Source organism: Pinus tabuliformis, chromosome 5_1 (assembly GCF_031772625.1).
Source record: "Pinus tabuliformis cultivar Carrire ecotype Pingquan chromosome 5_1, CPIR1, whole genome shotgun sequence".
Classification (NCBI taxonomy): domain Eukaryota; kingdom Viridiplantae; phylum Streptophyta; class Pinopsida; order Pinales; family Pinaceae; genus Pinus; species Pinus tabuliformis.
In genome coordinates this window covers 630,458,579-630,477,860 of record NC_142305.1, presented here as the reverse complement: position 1 = coordinate 630,477,860, position 19,282 = coordinate 630,458,579, and the positions used below count along the sequence as shown (strand labels likewise).

Sequence of the window (19,282 nt, the reverse complement as noted above, 5' to 3'; positions counted from 1 at the left end):
AATATAACAAATTCTCTAATGCACTAATTTTATGAAGAAAAACTAAGGCAAATCAATTCCAAACCATTTTTTTTATTTTCGTGTAAATTCAAACCAAAGAAAACTGATCTAAATCTACGATTGATTTTTTCAGAATGTAATCTATGCACAATTCACTTGAAAAGCATGCAAATGTAATCTATGCACATTTTTCATTAATATTCTGAAAATGAGAATTCTAATTATGCAAATGTGATCTATGCAAGAGAATTCTCAAACACAAGACGATTCTAATCTAATCTAAGAATCAATCAAGTGCAAGTCGAGAAAATTGGGTGAGAGTTCCAAAGATCATAAAATAAAAACACTCAAAGGCGATTAACACTCATACACAATTTAGCCCCCCCCCGGCGAATGAGGGGGAATTTTTTTTTTGCAAAAATGAAAGCAAAAAGATGCAAAATTGTGAAAAGACTGAGACAAACCTCCAAGTAATGACCAAAGGAAATCAAATTAAGAATTTCTCAAAAAAGAGACTCAAAACACCCAATTGATGAAAGCTTAAAGTAGGAATGCCAATGAAACAAGGTTAGGTGAAGATCTTTGACAAGAGACTAATGGATCTGGGCAGTAAAAACTAAGAAAAAGAAAAATCTAAGAGCAAAAATGCAAAAAATGGAATTTTCTTAAATTTTAGCAGGGGACGCAGGCAACTGGTTAAGCCAGGTGCGGGCCCGCTCTGTGCACACAGTGACAGTGCGTCCAGGGACGCACTGTGCAATACTCAGAGGGTGCGTCCTACTGGAAAATTCAAGAAAAACTAAAATGAATCTAACCCTAAGCTAACCCACCCAAAAACAAAGTCACAGAGCCAAAAACCAGAAAATAAATGAATTTTCTCAGAGCAAAGTTCATACAAAGGAAAAGACTTTCACATCAATGGAGTCCCCAGCGGAGTCGCCAATTTGTCACACGGAATCAGTCAAGAGTGCGGACACAACCGACCTTCCTAGAAGTCTAAGACATTCTAATGACAAACAAAACAAACTGGAGCTATCCTTCTCTAAACATGCATTATGATATGAGAGATCAAGTGTTTCGTTCTTACCTTTGTCCAAACGCTGTTGTAGAAGTCCAAGCTTTGTTGATCTGGATGAGCTCCTCCTTTTCTCCAAAACCTGCAATCACCAACAGTCAAACAATTAAATAGCACCTGATTATAACATAAAACAAAGCATATTCAACATATAGACCAAGGAGTACATGAAATAACCCATAAACAACAAGTTATTGAGAAGAATGGACCAATTTGCATTAAAGGTAATCAAAAGGAACCATTACAACCTGAGCCTTGGTGTTGTGCAAGCTCCTTCCAGGGTCCACAAGAGTCTTCCTCTACTTTGACAAAGCTCACCCACTTCCAAATAGAACAAGCAAAGATGGCAATCTCTCCTCACAAGCTTCTAAATGGGAGTCCTAATTCCTGCAACATTTACCCTTAGAAATGTATAGCTTTCAACCTCTTCTCCTTTTGGCCCAATGCCTGTATTTATAGTGCTCAAGAGGAAGTTAATCAGGTCCACCATCAATGGGATAATCCCCTCTTTGGATGGGATAGCTCCCTTATTGAGGGGATAAGTTCCTCTTTGGTAGGAGTGCATGAACCATCTGGAGGCGCTCAATACACGTCGAACAACCTTCTAGAATGCTCTAGAAATGACCACAAGTAACTTTTTAAAGATGAAACTTGCGCATTTTAACCTTTACAGGGGGACGCACCTGTCCCTTTACATACAGAGCGTCTTTGGACGCAGCTTTTGTGAACATTGGGAGCGTCCCCGCAGGTAAGGTTGAGAGAACCTGCGTCCCCAAAGATAAATACATTTATACAAGACTTTCTCTCTTTTTGGAGTTTGACATGGAGAGCAGAGGCATAAGACTTGCCTAAGAGGGTAGCATGACTGTTGATTGAGCCATACTAACTGTAAATAGTCATGGTGACATTTTTTAGTGTAACAATTAGCACTAGAAAAATATCTTGTTGTAATGGTGATGTTAGTATTAGCACCAAAAAAATCACTAAATTTTGGTAAAAAAAAGTTTATCATTTATTTATTTTTAATTTGGGAAATTTTTGTTTTTCTATTTTTTTGTTTTTAATTCTATTTTTATGCAGTAATATTTTTTTTGGTTGAATTTTGGTAGTAACTAGTTTTTGGTCTAATCATATGTATTAACCATGTTCTTTATGCTACAAGTCTAATTGTTGGGACAAAATTGCTCTTTCAAATAAGTTGCAAAAAGCATATAAATGGAAGAATAGCGATGACAACTATTTTCATTGTCCAACTGTTCAGTATATCATGTATGAAAATATTCAACATTTTTATAAACAATGGATTAGAGGTGAGTCTGTAATTGTACATAATGTTTGGATGATACATAAAAACAAAGTTTGTTTCATTGATGTGGTTAGGATCTACTTTGGATACGAAACCCTAGGTTTGGAAGTATGCAAATAATGAATTTGGTTTACCTTTGATAACAAATGAAATTTTATTTCTTTTTCCTCGTAAAACCAAGGAAGATATGGCAATAATTCTCGTTAGAAAACTACTTCTTGTTGAAGGTTTATAATTGGTTGCAAAAGTTCAACAACTGGGTATAGAAGTTTTTAGTTGCTATTAGGGAAACAATGTGATTATAGGTTTTAGCAGACATAGATCATTCTTGGTATTTGATTCACTTTGAGAATATAAGTACACCAAAGTGGATTAGGTTATGAGTGGATTGGCAAAGCAACCCTTATTTGTTCCTTTTAGTTTTTGAGATATCTCAAGTTCAACTAGTGCTATTAAATGGTTTCAAAGATGTTTGCTAGGGTTTTTCAACAAGGTCACTAGGTCCCAATGTAACATAGATACTTCATATTTGTTGAAAAGTAAAACCCCCACATAGCACTTAATAGATCATTAATGACTACCTAGAGAACTTAGACTAAATTAATCGTGGAAGTAAAAATTACAACCAAATTAATCATGAAAGTAAGAACTACAATTGAAAAAAACACACTTGGTAATATACTAGAATTCATCCTCGCCAAATCCAAAGTTGATGAATAATATGTTAAATCTTTAATGAAACTCATGAAAAATAATAAGCATGTTATCGATATAAGAGTGCATGAACTTGCTTAATGTATATTTGTTAATTGGAGATGATGAATATCTAAATAAAGTTGATGAATAATATGTTAAATATTTGATGAAACTCATGAAAGATAATAAGCATGTTTATCCATATAGGAGTGCACAAACTTTCTTAATGTGTAGTTTACGAGAAATTTTTCCAGCGTAAATCACAAGATATATCATTTGTTTAGGCGTTTCGAACCAACCAGTGTGGTTCATCGTCAGGACAAGTTGAAGAATCAGATCCAACTTTGCATGTTAAATAGTTTGAGCAGAGGGGATATTTGCACCTTAGCCTTAACAACCCTTGCCCAAGATGAATCTATTTAATGGACTAGCTTGGATATGTTAGGTCTTGGATTTCCAGAGTACCCAATCAATGCTTAACTCCCTAGTCCTAGCCAAAATTCACTCCTATTGAAGAGACAACTTGAACAATCTTGCTAATAAGATTAACAAGTTCGTTCCTTTTGATTGATTTACAACAAACTTTAATGCCTCTCTTTTCTTATCCTCCTCTTCCATTCTCCAACAAAAACTTATTAATATTATATTATAAACACTTTATATAGGTAAGCATTGTAATCATTTTCCTCAACTCACACGATACCTTTACACCTCAACCCATATAAGTGGACCTAAGTCCATGGCACAACCCATCACACTCTAAGATGGTTCTAATTGTCTCCTCAAAACTAGGACATAACACACCTTAAATGCCAAATGGTTAAGTCATCCCAAATTTGTGGGATTTTTTCCTTCATGGAACACATTCTAGCTAGTTTTGATCAAACACAATGCACTAACACACACTAAAAGTCCTAGATACCCTTACGCTGTGGCACGCACCCAAGCACTTCGACTGCACCTCCATAAAATGCACCTTCAACTTTGGATGTCCCAAAATAGTAATATCCTAACCCAATATGGCCTACTTGTTAGATTTGTGTAGTTCCCTCCTTATCAGATCCTTGCACCTCCTTGCACTCCATGGTAAATCTACTCTAATGGTCACCTTCCAAGTTCCAACACTTCCTTTCACATCATGACATAACCACCGATATACATTACAACAACCTCCAACTTCTTTAGTGGGTTGCACATCTATTTCACATTTCTTCTCCATCTTACAAAGTGGTAGTGCCAAGGAGAGAGTATCAAGTTGAATCAAGGATTGCTCACTTAGTACCACTACTAAGTTGCCTTCGTGCAACTTGTCAAATCCCTTAATTTTGTTTCACAACTTCTCATAGGGCTTAACTTGCTTGTATACACTTCTAAGTGAGACTACAATCCCCCAACCTCTCCTCTGCAACCCTTGTTAGAGTCTTCTTAGACGTGCAATCATGCCTCACGTTGAATATAACACTAGCATCCCAAATGTGCATGCTCATTCCATCTTTTAATGCTTCGCTGAAACCACATTATGACACTGCTTAAAATGAAATGTTTACATCTTAAGACAATGTACCTACTTTGCTTATGACAATCTAAACTATGCAAGTGGCTAAGAGAGGACTATATTTTCCCAGGATGAAAATATAGGGTCTTACAACCCCATTCACACAATAATTTTAATATATTTCACCCGAAAAAAGATACATACCCTACTCCTTTCAAATTTATCATATAATTTTAAGAAATTAACACTTGTTATTAACTATTAAATAGACTTACTATATATTCTCCTTTGTTTGCACCCACCTTATATGTAAAAACATATAAATATTTTCAATACAACCAAATTAAAATCATATTTTTCCATTTAAAAATGATTAAATTGAAATTAAAAAAAATTACACCTAATAAACTTAAACAACAACCATAAAATTATATTATTATTATTATAAATATTTTATAACCTAACCAATAACCAAAAACATTATATAATTACTTCTTTAGTGATGTGAAAATAAAAAAAATGTATTTATTGTTTTAATAACACCTAATAAACTTAAACAACAACCATAAAATTATATTATTATAAATATTTTCCAACCTAACCAAGAACCAAAAACACTATATAGCTACTTAACTAGTGATGTGAAAATAAAAAAATGTATTTACTGTTTTTCACTATGAAATTAGCATTTTTGAAAAAGGTAAAGCTTTACTTTTCTTTACAAAACCCCTCCCAACCCAAACTTCGTTTACGTTCTATAACAAGAAGGAGGATCTGTTCGCTTTTCGCAGGGCGGGAGCGAAAACGAGATTGCAGAGATTTGCGAATTAGGGTTCACCAGTAGCAGACACTCGAACCCCACGATCGGTTCTTCAGTCCATTGACGGCGCCAAGGTATGTTCCATTTTTAACTTCAATGGATTTCCACCTGCACATTCAGTCTTCCACACAGAGAGGAGTACACGCATTTCAGGTTTCTGGTTCAAAATCCAGTGTGTTTTTAGCAGCCACTCTTGTATGTTTAGGTTTTAATCTCTGTGCTGCAATCTGTTACTGTTTGCAGGGATGGCGCTGGCATTTGATGAGTACGGGAGGCCATTTATCATAATAAAGGAGCAGGAGCAGAAAACCCGAATCAGAGGCTTAGATGCTCAGAAGGCCAACATTGCGGCCGCCAGGTCCGTTGCGAGAATCCTCCGCACCTCACTCGGCCCCAAGGGAATGGACAAGATGCTCTAGAGCCCCGATGGCGATGTCACCATCAGTAAGCTTCTCTTCCATTTATTGAATCTCTATTTCTGGGTCGGTAAAACCCCTTAAAAATCTAAAATTCTGAAACTAAGTAGAATTTATTTTAAAAAACTTATGATTCGTAAGTAGCAGTTACTTTAAAAAATTTATAGGTTTCCCGAAAGGAGTGAAATAAGCAAATAATCTGCGATCTGCTTACTCTTCCTCACAAACTGTGAGGCCCGCCGAGCTAGATGCTCTACATACGACGCTGACTGCCTACGAAAGCTCCCGAATGGGTGAATGCGTTGAGATGTCACTAACATTGAGAGATAGACACTTTCCAGGGATCTACTTGGCGTAGAGGTACTTCTGGCCGGCTTTTCACTAACCAAGAAACTTCGTTTACAAATTATTTTGCTCAAAATAACACCAATTGCTCGACAGCAGAAGGTTCATAAAGAAATGGAAATAATAATTTTAAGAAGAATTTCGGAATAAAGAAATAAATTATATAAATGTCCACAAATGATGAAAGGACATTAGGTTAATGGGACTAAAACTATATATTGATGCTGGAGTGCTTAAAGGTATTCGCTGAAAAGGAGAGACTACAAATAAGATTTCAGATTTAACAGAATGACGAATGATAAAATAACAAAGGGGTGATTATCTCAATTGTTTGTAGCCAATGTTGTTGAGCATCTGGCTGGTTCTGGTTACGTGTTAGTAGGTAACCAGTTTAAATCCCCCAGATTTAGGTGCACTAGTCTATGTCAACAATTTTACGAAGAATGCCATTCACAAATATGGAGAAGCATCTCTTGGATTTCCTTATCAGATTTTCAAGGGTTATAATAACAGATAAACCTGATACAATGAAGACGAGCATCTGGCTGGTTCTGGTTACGTGTTAGTAGGTAACCAGTTTAAATCCCCCAGATTTAGGTGCACTAGTCTATGTCAACAGTTTTACGAAGAATGCCATTCACAAATATGGAGAAGCATCTCTTGGATTTCCTTATCAGATTTTCAAGGGTTATAATAACAGATAAACCTGATACAATGAAGACGAGACTAATAGCAGAAGCCTAGAAAATAAATAAGTCCTAATTTATCTAAGCGTCAAAGGAGAGGTATGGAAGGCCATAAACCAGGCTGGATTCTATCCTGGCAAACTTTATTGAAGCTCATCGGACTGCAAAGTTTGACGGGTTACGTGTGGAAGGGAGAACCCTGGTGATGGGTGTCTGTCTAGTGTCTACAAGATATAAGCTGAGAATTATAGCTTTTGTAAGATAGCATACCTAGATGGCCTTGTGGATTATCTGGATGATCTCAACTGTGCTTGGTAAGGGTGCTTCTGAATCACTGATCGTCTGTTATTTTTGCTCATGACTGGTGCATCTACCGGGTCATCGATGCTTCATCCAGCTGAAAAAATGATGCAATCAATCTAGTGGATCTGGGTCTTGAGGACTCATGCATGTCCTGCTCTTAGAGTATTTGGTTCGCTTTACTTTGTTCTTGAATAATGAACTCTGCTTTCACTGTTGTGGGGAGATTCCGGTCTTAATGGATTTTTTGTTGTCATTTCAAAATTTGTAGTGGAGATAGTGGATAAAAGCCATGCACTGCAACAATGCTCCCAACCAGATAATTTCATTAAATTTTGGAATCTAATAAGAAAAATCGAAATCGAGTAATAGTTTGTGTGGGAAGCAAAGAAAGTGAGAAAAAAAATCTCTTAGCTTTGAGCTTCATTTATGTGTACTTTGTATAACGGCTACTTGGTTAACTTAGTAGGTCAGTCTTTATTATCTAATATGCATATTGAAGATTGGATATCACGGCAGTTTCTCCCTCTCATCGCCATTGTCAACATGGTCGTCAGTGAGCATCTCTACATGAACAGAGGATCTATTTGTCCTTTTAATGTTAACAAATTTATAGTTAATTATATAATAAATATTTTGATGTACATGTACATGAGGACTGATTGGCGCCGTGAGCAAATCCAGGCAAGGGTAGGGGGTTCAAGAATTTTAAGGAAGGTTGCCTCTTGTTCATAATTGTTGTGACAATTTTTCTGATTACTTGAGGTTCAAGAATTTCAAGGAAGGTTGCCTCTTGTTCATAATTGTTGTGACAATTTATCTGATTACCTTGACCTCCCTGATTTCAGCATACGTGTAACTAGGAATGGCTATAAACCATAGTAGCAAAATTTGAATCCGAATATGTATTCAAATACAACTCAGTATGGAAAATACCTAATAAAGAAATGCAGCATGGTTCCAATATGGAAATCTATATTTCTCAGTATGAAAATAAGCGTTTTGTTCCATATTTTAGAAGAATTTCATTCTCAGAACACACTAAAACCAGAAAAAGCAATTTATTCTTTGAAAATTTTGCAATGTAGTTTATTTTTAAGTGTTTTCTTACTGTTATTTTTATTTTTTGAGGTTTTTGCTCTGTTTTTTTGGGGCTTATATGTTGATGGGTATCAAAGACATTATAAGGTAAGTGAACTGTTCTGTATCTGCATTGCAGTGAAAACATACTGAATTTTGTACTGTTGCCGAATTTCCATATAATAAAGAGCAATATGACCAAATCTTGCTACTATGCTATAAACTAGATTTCCAGCATTGAAATCCTCTTGTGTATTCAACTATGGGTCCTGTGGGTCATCTCGACTCCCTCCATGATAGTCCTTAGAACATATTCAGGTTTGTATTTGTTCAATAGAAATGTAGGGAAACAAATATTCCTTTCAAAGGTGTAAGACTCTGTCACCAAGCAATATCTAATGTGCCTAAACATGGTTCTATCAACCCTATGGTTGTCTTGTGGTATTTTTTCTTGCTTCTCTGTTCTACACTACTTGGACACTCCATAACATTTTTCTACATTTTAATCATGCTAATTATAGAATGATTGTTAATTTTAGATAACAATGGTATGTTCTTATGCTTTAGAGCAATTTACGTCAATTTTCCTTATTAGCCCAATATAAATTTCCAGATTAGCAGTCACATAAATATTGAGAGTATTTGCAGATAGAACATAAACAATAAGAATAAGACAAGTCAAGACAAGAGGGCACAATATTTGGCGAATGCTAGAGAAAAACCCCAATGTGGGGAAAACCCTTTGATCAAATATTCTTATTATTCTTCAAAAGTTCAGCACAGAGAGAGAGAGAGAGTACATCATACAAAATTACTTGCCCAATCACTATCAAAACAGTCCAGCCAAACAACAGTTAACAAGATGTTGTAACCAGAAAGTTAATGCTAGTCAAACCAACAAAAATCTCCTCCAAATGAGCTCAGCCAAACCCAGTCAATTCGACCTCATAATAAGATCTTCATCTTCCAAATTTAGTTGAGATTTAATTTCTACACAGCTCAGCTTCGTAGCTTCATTGAACAGCAATAGCAGAGCTGCTTGGTATGTTGTTACTGCCAAATCTATTACCGATGGCTCTTGGCTCTACACAGTTCATATGGCTCACGATGTATAAGACTTTGTTCCTCTGCATTATGTATAACATTAACACGCAGGTTGACTGACACGTTCCTCTACAACAAAGTCAGTTTGACTGAATGGCATCAATCTGCATTGCTTCTCTGCGACATATTTTGGCATTGATGCATAGTTAATATGGAATCGATACTCCATATATATGTAATCTAACCAATAGTGTCAAAATGGCATCATCTTATATGACCATGGAAATAACTCCTAATGAAGACTGTAATCTTACAGAGACCAGCATAAATAAACATGTTGAGTTTAAGATACATAAGGCACCGTTGAGTATTTTTTAAGTGACAAGACACCATTGTTGAGAATTCGATGTTTATATGTAATCTAACCAATAGCATCAAATGGCATCATCTTATATGACCATGGAAAGAACCCCTAATGAAGACTGTAATCTTACAGAGACCAGCATAAATAAACTTGTTGAATTTAAGATCCACAAGGCACTGTTGAGTTTTTTTTTTAAGTTACAAGACACCATTGTTGACAATTCGCTGTTTAGATTCAAGTCTAGGGCATATAGTTGGCATAGTAAGAAAAGATATGTTGCTCCCTCAGAACTCACTGATACTTCTCACTGGCACTAGCTAGTAAGGTGACTATCAAGAAGTGAAAGGAACAAATCTCTATGATACCAAAGATCATCTGACTTCACTTCTAAGGAATGTCAGACTTTTGTTGTGTCTTCAATCTCCATAATAAGTCCAGGAGTATCCACTGATCTTCATTCTCTGAAGCATTGATCTATCTCATTGGTATAATTTCCTTTGCCTATCTTCAATATCATAATCAAGGAAGAGCATATGCATGGGCAGACTGTTCTAGCAGTCAGTGATATTGTTGACATCCACTGTCAATACTATTAGCATTTCAAAATCAAAACTATCTTCTACACTTGGGGTTTCAGACGAAGCAGGGTTTCAAATCATAACCAGTCTGAAAAACCATTGGAGTTGGGGGCTCTTTGACTAGGTTCTGAAAGTGCATGCTATTTGTAAGATTGGTGTAATGAAAGGAAGGGTAAAGAGGGTATAGCCAAAGTAATTGATAGGTTTCTGGTGGACACCAAAATTAGGCTATACCTACCTTCAGTGACAATGGAATTCACAACCACCAAACCCAAATTTTATATTTTTTAGGCACTAGCTGGAGTAGTGGATAAAACCACCACTCCTTTAGATCCAAATAATTTTAACTTCTATATCGATCCATCGCCACTTTATGTTATTTCCTTGTAGACGAAGGGATGGAACTCCCTGTCTGAAACATAAAACAAAATTTAAGGAACAGTAGCATGAGTCGAGCAGTGTTCTCTCCTCTGATGAGTTGTGGCACAAAAACCGTGCATTATCTAAGTCCCTCCTCTTTAAGGTAGAACTGGGTGACTGATTAGCTGACCTGGAAAACTTCTTCATCCTCTATTGCAAAACAGAGTATTTCTATGTTAGTCAGTCGAACTCACATGGAAAATCGAATCTGTGATATGTTTTATTTCTCTAAAATAAAACAAAATTAACCATATGTTGCATTACAGATTTGTTTTCGACTTGCATCTCAATCAGCGATATTAGGCTATATATCTCAATAAATTACTGTTTTCATTGTCACGTTCCAGGTACTCCTTTGAGATCAAGTCCTGAATTCTGGATTTTATTGCTTTAAGTTCGGGCTTGAATGTGCTTTGGAACTGTTCAACACACTCACTCAATAGTTGTTGCTGAGGTAAGATTTTTCTAGCCTTCATGATGAGAACTATTGTTGAATCTATTCAGAAATGTCTGTCTTCTTTTACATTTTCAATCACTCTATTCCTCTCATTTGCATTCATATCTGTAAGTGGAATCTTAATATTTTTCAACTTGTGCGAAAAGGGAGGATTGAATTCAAAATTATCACTTGTAGATATTGTTGCAGTGCTAGGTTCCTTTAGAAGAATCTCGATCTTGCCACATGAAACTAAATACAGAAGTTGAATAAGATCTTCATCTTCCAAATTTAGTTGAGATTTAATTTCTACACAACTCATCTTCGTAGCTTCATTGAACAGCAGTAGCAGAGCTGCTTGGTATGTTGTTACTGCCAATTCTATTACCGATGGCTCTTGGCTCTACACAGTTCATATGGCTCACGATGTATAAGACTTTGTTCCTCTGCATTATGTATAACATTAACACATAGGTCGACTGGCACATTCTTATACAACAAAGTCAGTTTGAATGAATGGCATCAATCTACATTGCTTCTCTGCGACATATTTTGGCACTGATGCATAGTTAATATGGAATCGATACTCCATATATATGTAATCTAACCAATAGCATCAAATGGCGTCATCCTATATGACCATGGAAATAACTCCTAATGAAGACTGTAATCTTACAGAGACCAGCATAAATAAACATGTTGAGTTTAAGATCCATAAGGCACCGTTGAGTATTTTTTAAGTGATAAGACACCATTGTTGAGAATTCGATGTTTATATGTAATCTAACCAATAGCATCAAATGGCATCATCTTATATGACCATGGAAAGAACTCCTGATGAAGACTATAATCTTACAGAGATCAGCATAAATAAACTTGTTGAATTTAAGATACACAAGGCACTGTTGAGTTTTTTTTTTAAGTGACAAGACACCATTGTTGACAATTCGCTGTTTAGATTCAAGTCTAGGGCATATAGTTGGAATAGTAAGAAAATATATGTTGCTCCCTCAGAACTCACTGATACTTCTCACTGGCACTAGCTAGTAAGGTGCCTATGAAGAAGTGAAAGGAACAAATATCGATGATACCAAAGATCATCTGACTTCACTTCTAAGGAATGTCAGACTTTTACTGTGTCTTCAATCTCCATAACAAGTCCAGGAGTATCCACCGATCTTCATTCTCTAAAGCATTGATCTATCTCATTGGTATTACCTCCTTTGCCTATCTTCAATATCATAATCAAGGAAGAGTGTATGCATGGGCAGATTGTTCTGGCAGTCAGTGATATTATTGACATCCACTGTCTGTACTATTAGCATTTCAAAATCAAAACTATCTTCTACACTTGGGGTTTCAGTCGAAGCAGGGTTTCAAATCATAACCCTGCAAAAAGTTTTGAATAACAGTAAGAAGATCTTCATCAAGTTTGAGCTTTATCTAGCAGCGGGGCTGCTCCATTTCAGTAGTATGAATGACTTGTTTCAAGTATGGTAGTAAGGATGACCAGGAAGAACAATCTGTACAGAATGGAGCTGAAGAGACACAAGAATTCAAAGTTGGAGAAAATATACAACTTGTGAAAGTAGACACAATGGCTAGCAACCAGGAACCTTCTAACATGGGTGCTCCATTGAAGATGCCTATGCTTACAGAAGGCCTTGATATGTCTTCTTGCTTGAATTCTTTGTTTGGTACTGGACTTTAGTGATCCATTAGATAAGCCAAATCTTATGGAGAGTAATGATGCATTATTTTGTTCAGGTATTGATGATTCTCTTCCAGAAAATATCTCAGAGATTTAATTTAATTTCTACACAGCTCATCTTCGTAGCTTCATTGAACAACAGTAGCAGAGCTGCTTGGTATGTTGTTACTGCCAATTCTATTACCGATGGCTCTTGGCTCTACACAGTTCATATGGCTCACGATGTATAAGACTTTGTTCCTCTGCAATATGTATAACATTAACACACAGGTTGACTGACACGTTCCTCTACAACAAAGTCGGTTTGAATGAATGGCATCAACCTACATTGCTTCTCTGCGACATATTTTGGCACTGATGCGAGGAGAGATACATTATAGAGCTACTTAGAGGGCTAGAGGTGGATTATTGTATAACACATATGCTAGGGAGTCACACCACAATCCAAGCTTTCTCTTTTAGTAGGATTTAGTGTGTTACTGCTGTGGCATGCATTATGGCGATACCATCCCTACAGGAGCTATGGTCATTATTAGAAAGATTTCTGGTGAGCTTAGTATGCATTGATACAGTGGTTTTAGGAGATGGTTTATAAGAAGTGCAATGCAGATGTTGAGTGTAGAAACATACAGATCACATATGGAAATTTCATTATGGCTTTCTAGTGGGAGTGATTAGCTTGTTGGAGACCAGAACTTCAGATGCTACCGAATACAGAAAACACTCTGATTTTCTTTTTTGCCTGCCTTTCTCAAAACCTCGTTCTGGATAATCCACTCATCGGAGGTATGAAAGTGAAGGACTTGAAATACCAACCTTCATCTCCCAGATGCTAGGAACTTGGGAGAGAATGCTGGATGGTTTCAAGATCTCACTTCTGTGGAATATGGTTTCAATATTTTCATGCTGATCCTGAGACCCCGGGTGAGCAATCTGTCATTAGCAGATCCCAGTCTTTAAGCAGTTAGTCATGTTTGGACACTAGGAGATCCCTCTTTAGCACCTTTTACTGCTTTCATGAACCCCACCCATCTTAGTTACTGGTTCCTTAGCTCCTTTCGGTCGCAAGAGAGAGGATACGTTACGTAACGAGTCTTTATGTGCAAGATTGGTCAAGCGAGATTCTTATTCCCGGTCAAAAGATCTGAATTCCGGGATGAATGGGGAACTGGTATTAACGTCCTCCTTTTATATCTAATTTGGCCAGTAGGTGGAGCACCGGTGTGCTGGCTGATTGCTCCTGGAGCGGTAGGGCCCCTCACTTTCTTTTGTTCGGCTTTCCCAGGTGATTGGAAGATCTGGCCATAGCTATAGGAATAAGCTGGGGGCGCTCTTGCCAGCCATTGTGGATTCGGTAATTGCTTGCCATTGTGAAAAGGTTGGAAGAGCTCAAATAAGAATAGGGGTCGCCTAATAATAGTAAGTAGGGCGACGCACTAATCTGAACCTATGGATGGAATCAGCCCAATCTATCTATCCTGTTGGCCCCGATTGGAATCATGTAGGAAAAAACTGGCTTAGTCAATCAATGCTTGAGCAGAAACATCCCTCATCTCGCCGCCCATCCGATATAGCTGGGCATCCGATCTAGGTCAGACCTCATCAAGGTGTCGAGCATCCATAAGGTAATCCGATCAATAAGCGAGAATGAGCGCATGAATGAACCCTTTATAAGTCAGGGGCCTGCCTGTCACTTCAAACATAAAATTGAGATTGATGTGCCTGGATGGATGATTTGGACTAGCTAGATGCCGGCCCACCTCCCAGCTGGCACTACTCCCGATATAGGGATTCGATCCAGCCAAAGCAGGTGCAGGGAAGAATCCAACCGGGCGATTAGTCTTTGTGTTATGAGCTTTCTTGGTGGAAACATGCACACTGGTCTATGTGCCTCACTGATTAGTAATGTTATATCATCCTGTAATAAAGAGACTATAGATATGAAACCTACTCACTATCCATGGTACTTGTTGGCTCTCTCCCTCTTTCACACTGATCTAGCCTCTAAGATCTTTATAGAAATTTCTAAGATCTTTATAGATCTTTATATGAAACCAATTCTCAGACAGAGAAGAATGGATATCATGAAGAAAACCTAAATTTTATGGCTATAGAGGATGCAATTCCCAGAGGCCAGGCCAACAAGCCCGTCTGGGCTCATGGGGTTGACTTATTGGGATATTCTTTCGGGTCCAGGAGGCATGCCAATTTGCCATTTGAAGATCCTAATTCTCCTCGCCATTCGCAAATCGTTCGTCTGTGCTTATGCTCAGAGAGGACAGCTCAGATTGAGAATGTAAGTTGATAATCTGTACTGATAGATTCATAGATAGTTTTGTAGCATTGCTGCAAGTCAATATCCAATACTGTGTACTGTTTGATTTAGTAGTGTCAGAGAAGTCATATGGGGAGGATAGGAATTATGTTATGCGGATATGAAGTCCATAAGGTTTATTTCCTAGTATCTAGGTCAATGAAGAGGATAGGAATTGTTCTGTAACTGTGGATAGGAAGTCCATAAGGTCTATAGCCTAGTGATAGCTAGGCCATAAAGTCTATTATCTTCCATGTTAATAGAGTTTATTGTCCACAAAGAGTTTATAGTCCATGAGGTCTTACATTTGTGCATTGTTAATGCCAGTAAATGCACACTAGGTTTTGTTCTCTACGTTATATCATTATAAATTAATGAACTATAAGTTCTATGATTTCATGAGTATCAATTTTGATGTTGATGGATTGCCATCACAGGTTTGCAAGACAGAAAGAACAACAATGTGTGGAGCTTTAACAGCAGCTGGGCTTAAAGCCACTTCTGTTCTCAAGGAGCTTGGCAATCGCTGGGAGCATTACTCTGTCATAACTCTGGTTGACTGCAGAAGCCTCGTTGGCAGCAACCTATCTGATCATAGTGTTGGTAAGGTTTTGCCAATTCCATATTTGCACATTGCTTTATTTTATTTTGAATTACCACTGCTGCTTCAAAGTTTTGTCTAGTTTTCACAGTATGTTTTTGTATTTATTTACAGTTATCGGTTTCTGTAGGTTTAATTTATTTATGGCATGATTTCTTGCACTCTATGAACTGGGTTTTTCTAGTGTGAGCAGTCATGTTGTTCATGGTATATATGTTGTACAGATACACTTGTATTCAGTAAGAAAGCAATTGTGTGTGGTTCTATCAGCTACAAACAGTATTAGTATATCTCAATTTGTATACCCTTTATTTTTTTATTAATTTTCTTCTGATCAGTTGTGTGAATATTTGTATTGCTTCCCTTGACCCTTATTTTGGTTTCTTGTGGGCACGAAGGTTTCTACCATTCTGCTATTATGAATACCCATCATATCAATGAAACATGGGACTTTTGGGAGCTGGCCAGACAATGCTCAAATGCACTTGATACATCTATGAGGAATCAAAAACATTTCACAGACATGAGTGATGTCAACTTCCTTATGTGCTAAGCAATTCAACATCCTTATTTAACTCCATCATCTTCACTTCACACTTCACTTATTGTTGTATTTGAAGGTCCCATGGTGGACGAAATGGATGAATTGAAAAGGTCAATAGGTTTAGAGGATTATATGGGATACTCTTCTGTTCATGGAGTAGGACCTTCTCTTATAGTTTTTGATACAGTCAGAAATGGGGCTTTGGATTGTGCATGTGTATATCCCGCATCTTTGCATTCCAGAAAACAAATGCAAACTTTAATTAACTGTATGAAGAGTATCCTCATTGGTGCTGCTAAGCTCTGAGAGAAAGTGTCAGGTGCAGACCTTGACAGAAACCTGACTGTGCAAATGGGATAAAGGATATCATCTAGGAAAATCTTATGTAGCCATTGTTTTCGTTCATGCAAAGCAGTGTTTTTTTGTAGCACAGACTTTTATCATTAAATACTACCATATGATAAACAACGATCTTATCTATCAATTTGCAAGTATTGTTTATATTTTTCCCTCGTATCTTTTCAGAGTGAGAATCCCAATTTCAATTTATTGAAAATAAAAATACACAAGTGTGGCCAAGCTCGGAATCCTATTGAGACAATAAGATGCAAGAGAATACACTGAGTCCTTATGTCCTTGGAGCACCTACTACATGAGAAAAAAAAAAAAAAATCACCTAGTTAATTCAAGGAAAATGATATAGCCTAAATCCAAAGAAATGCAGAGGTTCCATCTTTCCATAGGCGCATAATAATATTGTATGCATAAGAGATAACATATACATAACACAAATTTTCTCTGCTTTCTTTTATCTGTTGTCACCCAGATGGCCCTGGTTAGTTTTGTAGTCAAAAGTGGTCAAATCTTGTAGTCAATGGCTACAGAATTATTTGATGTTGTTGTCTGACATAAGGTTGTTTGCCTGTGCTGTAGTTGATCTATAAACTGAAGTATAACTAGAGGTGTTCTAGTTTTCAGCGGATATTTTATAGTATCTGAGAATTCATATGTATAGCACAAAGAAGTTCAATGCAATTCTTCACTATTAAGAAATATGTTAATAGATAGTAACCTTGTTTTCCTATTAGTGAACAAACATTTACATTCAGTCGGTATACATATTACAGGATTTCAAAACAAAAGGCTCAGAGTCTTTATAGAAATTTCACATATGGAAATTTCATTATGGCTTTCTAGTGGGAGTGATTAGCTTGTTGGAGACCAGAACTTCAGATGCTACCGAATACAAAAAACACTCTGATTTTATTTTTTGCCTGCCTTTCTCGAAACCTCGTTCTGGATAATCCACTCATCGGAGGTATGAAAGTGAAGGACTTGAAATACCAACCTTCATCTCCCAGATGCTGGGAACTTGGGAGAGAATGCTGGATGGTTTCAAGATCTCACTTCTGTGGAATATGGTTTCAATATTTTCATGTTGATCCTGAGACCCCGGGTGAGCAATCTGTCATTAGCAGATCCCAGTCTTTAAGCAGTTAGTCCTGTTTGGACACTAGGAGATCCCTCTTTAGCTCCTTTTACTGCTTTCATGAACCCCACCCATCTACTCCTGAACCTGGACCACCTGTAACTCCTGCTACTGATCTTTAGTCAAATCCATGAAGGGAGCATGCCAGGAAAGCATTTTTATTGTTGATGGCATAACTGCTGCAGGTCCAATTAGAGAAAAATTGTTTGATATGGACAGCAATAGAAAACATGAGGGATTCATTGACCCTGCCAAAATTGAGGGAAACAATGGCTAGGAAGCTGGAGAGAACCAAAATTTCTAAGTTGGAGAAAATATACAGATTGTGGTGAGCAAGTAGGAACCTTCCCAACTGGATACTCCGTTGAGGATCCATGAGGTTACGCCGGGATATAATATATCAACCTGTTTAAGCACCTTATTTGGCCTGGACTCTAGTATTCGATCCAAAAATTAAGAACTTAGAAAAAGTTACAATATATCCCCTTGTTTAAGTATGAATGAATCTCTTCTAGAAGACACAAAGAAAAGTCGGCAATGAGAGCATTCAGGTATTGAATTTTTCATTAAACATTATTTAGAATGTATTAATACTTATAAGTATCTTAAACATGTATTTGTGTGAAAATAAATTGAATTGGTTTAAGTTTAAGGACAAGGCATCCAAGGCGAGGTTAACCGAGACAAAAGTCACTCATCGTAGTGGCCAGAAAGGTTTAAAAGCACTGATAACAACCTTTGTAAGTATATTAAACATGTGATATTTTTTTAATAAATTTTGTACTAGAAGAAAGTCATTGTTATCTAATTTCTCCCTATTTACTGATTGATAGGAACTAAAATATGGAAGACCTCCAAATCATTAGGAAAAGGAGGTGCTGCAGGAAAAGAGATGGGTTGAATTTTTTGTTTGGATGGACTCCATGGTATGTAATCTTAGTTGGATTTCCAATATACTTTTAAACCATATTTTCATTTTATTTTTAGTACTATTAGATATTATATCTTACTTCATTTTATGGTTAACATTGTATAACAAAAACATGCGTTGTGTTATGTAATTAATACTAACATGTAATATTGATTTTTTTTGTCAGAATGCTATAGGTAATGATTGCCAAGACGATGATCCAAATTATGTTCAACATATATCAGGAGATGATGAGGATGAGGATGAGGATGATGGTGGTGAAGGAGGAGATGATGATGATAGTTGCGGTGTTGGTGATGATGTGGATCAGAGTAATGAGGATGGTCAAGATGATCATGAGGATGATCTTGGTGGTGGTAGCTAGGCATGCACATGCATTGTTTTTTATGAAGAAATTATTGTGTAGAATGACATTGTTATGTTTAGATGGGTGTTGTGAATTTACCCTATATCAATGAGACATTTTGATTTTGTAATCATACGATGAGTTTGATTTATGTATGTTGTTAATTTATCGTAGAATAACGATATTCATGAAATATTTTGATTTGTTAATCATATTTGAATTTTACTTGTTTTGATTAAAAATAATACTGATTTTATTAGTATTATGTTGCTATTTTATACATGT

At 36.7% G+C, this 19,282-nt stretch overlaps 1 protein-coding gene and 1 long non-coding RNA gene across 2 annotated transcripts; both read left to right on the top strand.

Annotated features, from left to right (window-relative positions):
- Positions 1 to 5,332: 5,332 nt before the first annotated feature.
- Positions 5,333 to 15,956, top strand: LOC149166535 (uncharacterized). Its single transcript, XM_089431361.1, has 3 exons — positions 5,333 to 5,466; positions 5,636 to 5,836; positions 15,524 to 15,956. The coding sequence occupies exons 2-3, from the start codon at positions 5,720 to 5,722 to the stop codon at positions 15,767 to 15,769; spliced, it is 363 nt and encodes a 120-aa protein (XP_089287487.1). The 5' UTR covers positions 5,333 to 5,466; positions 5,636 to 5,719; the 3' UTR covers positions 15,770 to 15,956.
- Positions 15,957 to 16,435: 479 nt separating this feature from the next.
- Positions 16,436 to 19,282, top strand: LOC149166534 (uncharacterized). Its single transcript, XR_016260443.1, has 2 exons — positions 16,436 to 18,646; positions 18,818 to 19,282. It is a non-coding gene; the product is annotated as an uncharacterized LOC149166534 (long non-coding RNA).